The sequence below is a fragment of the Medicago sativa genome, chromosome 6 (genome assembly GCF_051527215.1).
Source record: "Medicago sativa cultivar Bolivia chromosome 6, Bolivia_mono, whole genome shotgun sequence".
Classification (NCBI taxonomy): Eukaryota; Viridiplantae; Streptophyta; class Magnoliopsida; order Fabales; family Fabaceae; genus Medicago; species Medicago sativa.
In genome coordinates this window covers 2,211,245-2,223,835 of record NC_140754.1, presented here as the reverse complement: position 1 = coordinate 2,223,835, position 12,591 = coordinate 2,211,245, and the positions used below count along the sequence as shown (strand labels likewise).

Below are 12,591 nucleotides of genomic sequence, written 5' to 3'. Positions count from 1 at the left end.
CGGCGTTATGACACAACTCCGACACATGTGATTATATTTGATTCTGTAATTTTCTCAAAATTATATCGGTGTCAACATGTATGTGTTTGTGTGTCTGTGGTAAATTTAACAGGCAATAACCAGTATATGAAGGTACAACATGAGATTATATAATATGATTTTGGTGAAATGAACAGTTTAATTTATACAGATTCAAAACTAAGAAACATAAAGGTGCTTCAACAATGATTATAAAACGAAAGCTATGAACACAAATCAACAATGATGAGAAGTGATATTGTTACCTGCTGCAATCTGTGCTGGATCTGGAAAACCCTAACTTTTCACTTTTGTGCGGTTATTGAGAAGAGAAGTGAGAAACCCTTTTTGTTTCTCTCGTATGAGCTGAAGATTAGGGTTTAGGAGAGCATGTCACGTAAAAAGTGTTTACCCCATTTTAATTTACAAACTAGACTTTCCACCCGTGCTGCCGCACGGGTCGTATACATTGTAGATGTAGTAGGCCAAAGCAAAAGTTTAATAGTTCAATTTCAATTTATAATTTTTTAATGTTATCATTTTTTTTGTACAAATAGTCAATATTTTGTAAAGGTACTTTCAACGTTGTTTATAAGAAATTATGAAAACCATCTCTATTTCCACTCCTGGTCATATACATTATAAATGTAGTAGGCCATAGCTCAATTACAACTTATAAAAGCAAAACTAATGACATCAGTGACATTCATTCATTCAGATAAAAATTAGAAGACAACAGTTTGAAGACCATATGATTTCCCAATAGTTCAGCCGCCAATTCTCAAATTACCTCAACATTTTTTGTATAAGCTGTAAATATATCAGCAGCCATGTGCCTTAAATTCTCATTACAATACTAAATTTTCTTAAAAGAAATAAGTTAGAACACACATGTAACTAACTTTCAGCCATAATAGTATTCATAGTTATCATGTCATTATAATTTCAGAAGTTATCAAACTGCAGTTACCTTTGGTCATTATTTAGTAGGAATAAAAGTAGCATTGTATCACATGTAATGCAAAGAATAAAAAAATAATATATCATACACATTTAAACACATAAATAAAATGCAATATTTTATATTACTTAAATGTACAAAAATAGTCATATGATATTAATTGCAATTATCATATCCTTTTAGTGATTATACATTTCGAAAATTTTCTTTATAGACAACATTTGTGGGGCACAGGTCGGCCAATATGTATATTACAAAAACAAAATATATAATAGAAAACATTTGGGTGACAAAGCCAAAACACTTTTTACACTATATTTTGTCTACAAAAATTGTAACCCTCAATGCACATTAGAGCCATTCTCACTAAGTTTGATTTCACGACCCTTGCAAAGGTTGAACCAAAGCATTTCTGCCAAAAAAAAAAAAAATAACCTGGTCAAATAATATGCAAGGTTAGCACATCTTGGTTCCTACTAAATTATATAAGATCTAACTTGGTCAAATAAACTCTTATGTACAAAATTTGCATGAACATATTCTATCAAGTCTCCGGCGGTCATTCTATTATTTTTTTTGAAAACATCATATATTATAGCAGCCGACTGCAAAGCACAGCAGAAACGGGACTACAAATGCAGCCTAGGATATACACAAAGGCGGTCGACAGAGCCATAAATAAAAATAGCGCCATACAATCGCAACAGCCCCTAAAAACTGGAAAAGCTGGACACAAAATCGGTAAAAATGAACACCTTAGCAGTATCCAAAACTGCACCAAAACAGCACAGCCGCACAATGCAGTCATAACAGACCAACACAGCAGCACAGAAGGCCCAAAAACAGTCCCACCACCAAGCTAATCATTATATAATAAGGATATTTTAGAAGGATGACTCACTTGGATCAAAATTTGAGTTAAATAGTTCAACTTCAGTCCATTATGTTCTCCTGAAATTCCAAATAAAGATTAGTATTTATCCCATCAGTTGAAAATTGATAAAAACAATCAATTAGTTTACAAAGGCTAAAGTATGAGCTATTGAACCCCGCCAAAGCTAATATAGTTAGACAAATCAACAAATTCCAATTTACAACACAACCCTAATGCCTCCCTTATAAAAAGTTACCCCAATTTTACACTTCAATAGAAAATGAGCCAGTACTTGGAACCAAAACACCTCCATTGAATGAGCCAACACTCCAATAGAAGAAAGTTATGTATCTGAAATAGAATAATTAACTCAGAAAATTAATGTAAAACCAATTCAAGTTTCTACATTTGACACCTTTTGCACAAAATGGTAAAACCAAATTGGAAAGTGACAACATGAAAAGCATGACAAATATAATTTGATCACATATTCTTCCAATAATAAAGGTGATGAACTGACATCTTTTTCAAATCTCTCTCTAAAGTTCTAGTAAATGTCAGTTAGTAAACTAACCTCTCTTTTTCAAATCTTTCTCCAAAATACTCCAAGTGTCAATCACTAAATAAAAACCAAAGATTTTCCTACAAACATCATAGCCAACCTAAAATGAAATATAAATTATACTTGGACACAAACAGAGTGCAAAAGATAAATTAGACAAAGATCCATTTAAACTAAGGTGCTGAATAATTATGAAGCAATATATCAAAATCAAATTAGATAAAACTGTATGTGGTGAATTTCTCATCATGATAGACAAATGAACTTCTCCCTACAAAGCATCACACACATTCATGACAAATTTATTCCAAACAACCTGTAGGCTGTAGATTAACCCAACAACCAAATCTGAAGGAACTAAATTAGGCTCATATCATGAAATGATTATATTAAAAAAAGAACATTGTACATAGTAAAAATATTATAAAGAACATCAGCCAAATTCTATTAAATTGAAGGAAATACAGAGAAAATAATGTAGAAATATTAAAAGCTAAAAATATTAAAAGAATTCTGAATTAGCTTTCAAGACAACATTAAAATTTTCCTTATGATCACACAAATGCGGCAAAATATTAACGTAGTGCATTTAAAAAAACATATAGCTTTTAAATACTAACCAAATATTTTAACTCAAATGACAAAAAAGAGAATAACAACAGATTCATTATACAAAATTGATAAATAGTCCTTGAAGCTATTCAACCACTACAATAAGAAATTGAGAGTTTTTAGAAAATGACTTACTGTCATCACTTGCCAATAGCTATTTGACATTGTAGCCTTCAAATTTGATAATTTCACATTGTCAAAATCAAAGAAAAATATACTATTTAGTTGCTCTCAAACTCACAGAGACTGATATGATACCATACGATAAGCACATCTAAGAATTACCTCAATGGTGGAAACCGAATCGTCAGAAAGAATAAGAAGGCTTCACAATTAGGTTTTAGAATACACTCCGAAGGGAAATAATTATTGTCAAAAACTATTAAAATCAAATATCCATCTATTTAAAATCTTTAAGCCGGGAGTCTAATTCATCTATCCAAACTAACAAAACTTTTTCTGGAGAGAATATTCAATTCACCTGGCTCTCATATTTCTGTCAGGATAGTAAATTCTCTTTGTAAATACACTGATGAACACCGTGCAGCATCACAAGCATCCCTCGGCGCTCAATCCAAACTACAATACTTTCTGATCGCATCAGATTCAACCCGTAAAACTTAAAGATCACAATTGTCAGGACCACAAAACAAAAGCTTGAAGCTTGGTAGAGTGAAATAAAAAGGAAGAGGTATATAACTGAATCGAAGATGATATTTATCAATATACCTGTGCTCTTTTTCTCTTCAGATTGTGTGGACCTTCATTAGAACCTACAATTTTAAAACAAAAAAGTTCAGAACATTAAAAGGTAAGGATTAAAAAAAAATTCAGAAATTCATCCATAATTCAAGTAGAAGAAGAACGTAAATAGAGAAGTAGCATGATTGCATGGTATTGAATTGAGACTGAAACACAGAGAAAGAAACGAAATACAACAACTAAGAGAAAAGCAAGAAATAAAGCGATTTGAGTTATGAAATTATGATTGAAATTTGAAAACTCCAAAAAAGCTTTGCAAGTTAGCATAAAAATTCAACTAAAAAACTAAATTAAATTAAAATCAATATGTCTAATCTACTATAAAACATCCAATAATTGAGACGATAAAAACAACGAAATGATGATTAGAGGGGAAAAAAATAGTCTTAACAGATTAAAGGGGGAAAAATATGGATTTACCTTCATTGATATCATACTACCAACCATCTACATGATTAGAGGGGGGGAAAAAATACTCTTCACCAATTTCTTTTGGTAGGCCTGCATACTTTATCATTCTATCATTTCTTCTTCTCTTGCCTGAAATCATTAAGGGCCTTCTCTGGAATAAGGAGATTAAAACGAATCCTAAATCAGTAAATGAGCCATGGATTGATCAAGAGGAAATTTGAGATAATCATGAATTAATTAAGATAAAAATAAGTAATTGTACAATACTTACAATGAAGTCCTAACAATAAAAAAAAATGCTTTCATCACAGTGATGCACCTAGAGCTCTCAATTACAGGAACAAAATCATAAACTGGAGAAACCATAAACAAATTCAGATAAATTATTTAATCACATAATTGACAAAAAAAAGGTTAACAACAAAACCTTACATAAAAATCGTTTCCAGAACCAATGAACCATACATCGTTAAATCGCAGACACATACCTTCAAATCGCAGATTCAAAATCGATTAGGTTTTCCAAATCGCAACTTCAAATCGCAGAATTCTGTGTCTTTTCAAATCACAAAACTTTGTTTTCTAGGTTTTTCGAATCACAGCATCAAGCTTGGTGTTCTAGGTTTTCATCTTCGAATCACAACATCAATCGCGTTTAGCCAAAACAACAATTGGACCGATGGTTCTAGGTGTTCTAGGTGTTTCAACTTTGAGCCAAAACAACAATCTGAGATATTTCCGTGGTTTATTTCTCATGTTTATCTGTTTATTTGTTTGTTATTTGCGTGGTTTATCTGTTTGTGGTTTTGGAAGAAATGTGCGGCATATTGGTAGGGGAGACAGATGAAAACAACTCTTTTTCTTTTTGTTTTTCGTAATTAAAATTTGGATTAGGGTAAAAGAGTTAGGGTTTAGCGGAAACAACCATGTTTGTAGCGCAAAAAGATGAAAAGCCAAATTTTTCTTTTTATTTTTCATAATTAAAGTTTGTAATAGGGTAAAACAGTAATTATAAACATTAGGGTTTCTGAAAAATTAGGGCGAAATTGTTTGCTTGGGGCAACTTTTATATATAGATTGATTAAAGTTTGTAATAGGGTAAAACAGTAATTATAAACATTAGGGTTTCTGAAAAATTAGGGCGAAATTGTTTGCTTGGGGCAACTTTTATATATAGATTGATACATAAAACTATGGGTAAATAGTCTTTTTCTTCCTTTAAGCTGACTTTTTTTTCTTTCTTTTTTTCTTTTTTAAGCTTCATTTTAATTTTTCTTTTACCAATTTTACGCTTCATTTTAATTATTTTATTTATTATTTTATCTGGAAACAATATTATTTAAATGTTAAGCAAAAAATTATATCCCATTGAAAAAATGATTATCTCACTATAATACGAATAATATTATTTAATACTATATATAAAGGAGATAGGGATTTTGAGCTATATTTTTTTATTATTTTAATTATACTCTTAAACAATAACTTTCTTATATTTATGTTATATTGGTGTTATTATAAAGTGTCAAAATTATATATTATATTTGTTAAATTATTGTTACCACAAAAAAAAAAAAACACACACTTAAAGTATTAGTTTTTTGGTGTCAACTCTTTGGTTTCTAGGAGAAGGACCCCTCGTAATATCCGGAGTTTACCGTAAGTTAAGAATTGTTCCATCAATAAAGAAACTTGGGATTAAGAAAAAAAATTATTATCAAATCCATTTCAATCATGCATGTTTACATCGACTTTGTTTGCGGAGGCGATTTATCTCATCTTTTTTTGATGATATCAACATAGAGTCATCGTAAGTTCAAATCATCACATTTTGTTTTCGATCCTGATGGAATAGTTTTGCATCAAAAACAAGATAAGTATTTGTATTGTCTCCACAGGGATTAGTGCGACATCACGGATAGATTAACATCAAATATCATTCTAAGTTAAAAGGGTGATTGTTTGTTTCATTTACAACTATGTTAACTAAATGCAAAAAGTAAAAGATGAGATTAATAAGGATTGAAACTTGTTAGGAGTAGCGTTCCTTAACCAAGCGTCACACGTAACCTAATGATCCATACGAATTCTAGCTTTATAAACAACATTATCACAATCAATTCTAAACTACCCTTCGTGTCCAAAGTGATATAATTATTTCTAAGTTATCGTTTAAACATTCGAGTCCAAATTCCTTAAACGATAACAAAGTCGATCGGATAACCTAATCGACCGTGTCCAGCCTGATTAAATATCCGAAAGCATTTAACTCTTGATTACGGTGATTATCACAAGATTAACAAAGATGTCAAGTATGTTAACCTAAGATATATTGCTACTCTAGCTCTAGATTCAAGAGTTTGTGTCCAAATCATCTTGAATCTTATTGAAAGCATTAACACAAGAATAACAACAATATTGAATATAAATTGCTAGAATCATATATTGCAAGATCAAAAGGATTACATGTTTAGCAAGATCAAGTACCTCTCATCCTAACAAAGAGTGTTTAGCTACACATCATCATGGAAGCCTTGCAAGGATAGCTTGAAAAGGAAGGATTCATTACACTTGTGATGTCTCAACTAAGGAGTAAGCATCCAACTTCCAAAACCACTCTCACTCTATGAAGAACTACCTTCTTTCTCTCTATAAAATTACAATCTAAAAGCTATGAAAAACTAAGAGAAAAAGCTATGAAAAACTAACTAAGTTCTAAGACTATCTAATTCTAATGAACTTCTAATAATATATATTATATCAAGCCCAAAATATCTAAAATAATATCTAACATAATATCTAACATAATATCTAAATAATATCTAACATAATATCTAATGGAATAGTAAAAATCTAAAAGAGAGGTAAACTTTTATTTTAAAGGGCTGAGTTTTTACACCTACGCTAATAGCGACATATACGCTATTAGCGAAGTAGGTCGGCCTAAATGGTGGCCAATGAGATTCTGCCACGTTGCTCTTTTTGCCCTGCTTCGCCCAAATCACGCTAATAGCGTGATTTTCTGGAGCTTTTACGCTAATAGCGTAATATACGCGAATAGCGTATTTCTTCAAACCCAACTTCTGCTTCGCTCCAGGTACGCTAATGGCGTACCTCTCTGGACCAATTTCGCTAATAGCGTGGAACACGCTAATAGCGAATTCTTCAAAACCAGCTTTTGCTAATTTGCACTTTTTCATGATTTTTGGTCTTTGCTCAGTGTCTTGGGGTAAATTTCTGCATAAAAGGATAGAGTAAGATATATAAAGCGTAATAAGGCATTTAACGCTAATTTCTCGGCTTTTCCTTCAATAACTTGCAAAACAAGTAACAAAAAGTGCTTAAAATATAACACGAAATTAACACTTTTTAGCACTTATCAGATCCCAGCAGAATTTCAACAATTGATGAGGCAACTTTCCTCACCGTGTTTCCTTCTAGATCGATGTTCGATGATTCACTAGCAGCTTGCAGCAATTTGTTGATAGCAGCAATGAAATTGCACTCAAATTTGTTGAAGTTATGATGGAGAGAACTTTCTGTTACTTTGTTCATTGGAGATACTAGATGGTGTTGAAAATTTAACCTGACTAGTGCATTGAAAGACTTTTTTAATGTGCCAAAACAAGAATCAACTTTGACATAAAAGTAAAAAAACATACTAGTTTTTTAGTTTGATGATCTTGGACCTTGGTTTGTAGCAATGGTATCATAGCATCATCATACACATCCCAAAAACTTGAAAGAAAAACACTCATCACCTAATAACACATTAGAGCACTACCTATAACAAATCTTAGTCCTAAAGACAATAACACGTGACAGATGACAAAATATTTCAGGTCGAGCAACCACTTTGGCTCTTTCTCTTCCTGGTGGATGGCTATCTGAAAACCTTGCAAGCATCAGATATTTTACAGGTGCATCATAGCCAGCTGCTGCCATCAGTAGAAGCCCAATGTAATCAGCTTCATATTCAAACCTGAAAATTGTGAATAAATTTTGTTGAGAACAACTTGTATATGTTCTATTAAGAAGACAACATGGACTAGCAGAAAGGACCATTGGATTAGAGCAGATGCCACACATTATTTTATTTCCATGCTCTAAGTAAGGCGCAATTCAAAATAACCCAAAGAAGCCGTGTCAAATCATGAGGCTATAAGGAAGGACCATTGACATTAATGAACAATTTAAATACGAATGACTAAATTGTATCAGTAGTCATTCGATTCTAGGTTTTTTCAATCAGCAATTTTAGCATCCCTTTGTTGGTTAGACCAGTAATCATGTCGCTATTGTTTCACATTTAATCGGTACTCTTCAATTTGTATATTATCTACATTTCTCCAATTCATAGATTTGTGATGTTCGCAGCTTCATAAAATGAGAGTGCAGCCATCTGTTGCTTCTTTGCCACCTCAAAAATATATCTTCTTGTGGTTCTTTTATTAGTTTTGTTTCCACATCAATCAGAATACACTCACCTGCCCATGGTCTGAATTGCTTGGAAACAATAGACCATAATGGATCAACTGAACAACTCGAATCAACCCTAAATTATGTGTAATATGCTTTTGCATAACATGTTTTAAGGCATAGCATAAACATATAACAATATCATTTCTTTGAAGCTAGGTTGGTTTCTACATGGTGTTGCAGTCATGCATATTGAGTATCTTAAATGTAATAGTTTCAAAATTAATGACCTTGCAAATTAATTGACTTTAAACGACAAAATTAACCACATTATCTCCACACACCACAGAACATTAATGGCCTTGCAAATTAATTGACTTTTTTTCCCACTGGCATGTGAGCTTAGGCTATTGTAGAAACATGATCGTTCACCTATGATTTTAAATTGAGGTTTCACTATTGTTGTGAATCTTTATTGCGGCCGTAATTGCAGTTAATATTTCGTTGTGGAGATCTCTAAAACCATTATAATGTGGCAGCAATTACGGTTGCGGACCACATTTTAGAGCTATGCTTCACTCTTAAGGATGTATAATTATTGATAAGAACTTTAATTATTGTGCCAATAATGGGATTAATTTTTGACAAGCAAAATAGAATGGACAAAGGCAGCCCACCTAACCAAATTTGCATTGTCGGTAAGAGTAATGCCTTCCATTACTCTGACTGCCAAAACAAGAATCAACTTTGGCATCAAAGTAAAAACAAACTAGTTATGTTTTGAACAATAGCTAGAAATTTTGGACCTTGGTTTGTCACTATTACTTAATTGGATTAAATAAGGTAGTGGAGTTCTATAGGAAGATTATGTTTTCTGCTCTAGGAATTTTTAGATTTATGCAATTGTAGTGTACAAATTACAATCATCTACATAACTTTTCAGTCACTTTTTATTTGCATATGCATTTTAATTGTATGGTTATCCTTCTAACTAGGTAAGTTAAAGGATAATGGAACTTGTTTGTCTTTATATTACAACCCTCAAGTGATCCCAAAGAATTTTGAAATTTTAATTTACTCGACACTTCGGAATTTTTTTTCTTTGATTGAAAAAGTGCACCAACTCATCTTCCTCTATTTCCTTTCTACTAGTCATCCATCATGCTCTCGATGGTTTGTGGTTGTGCTTGTTATTCTTTTTCTACTATTCTGTTTGTGAATCAGTGTTTTAGCTTCAGTTCATTATCTCTGTCAGCCATTTTACCGGTTTTGTTTGATTTTACCGATTTTCGACCGCGTTCAGCGGTTCTGTGTCTGGTTTTATAGCAGAGTGGTTTTCAGTCACTATTGAACCAGATGCAAATCCGGTTCCTGGTTCAACCGATTGATCCGTTCCGATTTTCATTACCTTTCTTAAACCATTTGGTCTCCAATGCACCCACAGGCATCAAAGCCAAAGTTATCAATTCACACAAATTAACAACATTTGCAAAACGGAAACGTTTACAAAAGAAGGAAAAGTAAAATCTGTAATGATCAGGCATTTTAGTCTATTAATCTGTGATATATCAATACATTATTACATTGGAAAATACTCCAATTAATCTGTAATGACTTTAGTTCTCTCTAACATCACAATTTTAAAGGTCTCATGTTTTTTTGATATACTCCACTTCAAAAGACTATTAAAAAAATAAATCTTCACTCGGTGATAATCAAAGTTTATTAAAGAAATATTTTGACGAATGAACAATTGATTGAAACTCTTTAATTTAAGGGGTAGTTTACTGTGACGTAAATTTCAGAAACTAAATTGATTGACCAATTTATTCAACAATATCCTTGCTCATAAAATTTAATTGAAACACACTCTACCAAAAAAATTTAAAAACTGAAACAAGTTGTAGTAAAAATTAAAAGGATCCACATCCTTTTAAGAGGTAATATCAGACTTCTAAGTAAGCCTGTCTATCTCTCTATTGATCACAACAACATTAAAATTCCAGCCTAAAGCTTATACTTTCTTGAGGTGCAAAAGTTTGTACACAAGCTTGCAACGATTCCAAAATGGTCTTAAAATCAACATTCTCATCGATCTTCACAGTGCTCGTGACTTTCACATCCTTCAAGTCATGCCACCAACACTTTGTATCATTAGAACTACAAAAGCAGTCGTTCTCTTTTTTTCTCATTAGCGTCTCATAGAAAAACTGTAGTCATCGACGATTAACAAAATAGAGTTAGAAGTCAAAAGCTGCACATAATATTTATATTGAAAACCTCTAAAAAAACATTTATATTAATAAAAGTATAAACATTCCAAGCATAAATGCAACATGTTCGACAAAAAAGGAAAACATGGCAAGACAAGTTTCCTTTCCGCCTTCAGTCATATAAGACAATCACAATATGTTATGAAAGAATTTCATTGCTCAAAGCACAAGTTAAAATTTAAAGAACATGGGAGACAATGACATACCTCAATGAATGCTTTGTTGCGCAAAAAAGAATAGAACCTAAAAGAAATAGTTGCAGGACAACAACTTGAAAGTAAGATAATTACAAGAGACGAGAACAAATATTCATTATCAGGAACATATTGTATATCCAACTGTTTGATGCCTGGTGGAGGGGATGAAACCTGCAAGGCAACTAGGTCCAATGCATCCTACATAATCCAGGGAAGGTATACACAAAAATCAATAAACAAACTGAATTAACCAATGAGTAAAGTAGTTATTTCGTACTCACCACATTTGACGCACTGATGGATAGAGATAGTGATGTCAAAACATTGTTAGGTTTGATGTTTTGCACGAATTCCTTCAAGTTGCAAAGATCCTCATAATCAACATTAATATGAATATTGACTTCTAGTTGACTACAATTTCTCAAAAAAGATATACTAGGTTTTGAAAACCCAATACAATAATATCCAAATAACAATAGATTTGGAGCATCAAAATTAACCTCCTTCAAGTTAAAGCAACACAAAAACTCCAACTTCTTAAGTCGAACACTCGAAATATCAATCTTCAAAGGCATTTCACAATGGTTTAATTCCAAGCTCTCAAGAAAAGGAAATTTCGGAAACAATTCAAGAAACCACTTGTCTGTCAAAAACGTACTCGCCACAGACCGCAAGCATAACTGTTTCAAATTTTTGCATTTATCAAAATCAATCTTATTCCCAAGATAGTAACATAAATTCTCAAGACTCGAGGCTTCAATAGAAACATATTTTATTCCTGAAACATCAACGCTCTTGAGCTTTTGTAGACCACTAATGCTCAAAGACATCAAATGCCTTGGGCCACCATCAGAATTTAACACCACACAAAAGTTCATAGTTATATGTTCAATCAAATGACAAAAAGAGATGAGGTGGTTAATTGCATGTTCATCTCCCAAAAGCACATGCCTAAGTGACAATACCCTCAATGACGAAAAATTGATTGAATGATTCATGAATATTGGATCAATCTTGATATGCCCACTCAACACCAACTTTATAAGTGATTTTGCTTCAATGACACTTATTGGCAAGACATGGTATTGCTCCCGACCTGCCAGTACCTGTTGTGAATACTTTATTACCTCAACACCACATTCACAAGCCAATTTCAACCAAATATCAACATCCTTTGACATGTAGCTAAGTACAAAACCGTTTAAATTGAGCTTAAATTCCTTGATAGCCAAACTTTGGTCACGAAACATTAACATTCTTCTCTTCACATAATTACCGAATTCTAAGATCTTTCTCTTCCTCACACTATCTTCCATTGGTCGTGAAGACATTCTTATAATTTGATTAGTAAGGAAAGACAATATGGGAGAAGTATACCATGTGTCTAACCAAGCCTTTGACAAAACACTTGTCCTAACACGATCTTTCTCTGGCAACTTTGACAAAATGTGATGAAGAATTATTTTTGGCAGACTAGATAGTCGATCTTCCCCAAGCTCCAT

The 12,591-nt window shown here is 32.3% G+C and overlaps 1 protein-coding gene and 1 long non-coding RNA gene across 3 annotated transcripts; both read right to left on the bottom strand.

Moving 5' to 3' along the window:
• Positions 1-1,165: 1,165 nt before the first annotated feature.
• LOC146911979 (uncharacterized) lies at positions 1,166-5,091 on the bottom strand. Of its 2 annotated transcripts, XR_015014249.1 has the most exons (7): positions 4,472-5,091; positions 4,210-4,351; positions 3,757-3,800; positions 3,509-3,606; positions 2,428-2,495; positions 1,881-2,204; positions 1,166-1,391 (listed from the first exon to the last, which is right to left on the bottom strand). It is a non-coding gene; the product is annotated as an uncharacterized LOC146911979 (long non-coding RNA). The 2 variants fall into 2 exon arrangements; XR_015014248.1 differs by having other exon boundaries at positions 3,509-3,800.
• Positions 5,092-10,473: 5,382 nt separating this feature from the next.
• On the bottom strand, positions 10,474-12,591 carry LOC146911978 (putative F-box/FBD/LRR-repeat protein At5g62970). Its single transcript, XM_085718034.1, has 3 exons — positions 11,371-12,591; positions 11,099-11,287; positions 10,474-10,829 (listed from the first exon to the last, which is right to left on the bottom strand). The coding sequence occupies exons 1-3, from the start codon at positions 12,589-12,591 to the stop codon at positions 10,614-10,616; spliced, it is 1,626 nt and encodes a 541-aa protein (XP_085574160.1). The 3' UTR covers positions 10,474-10,613.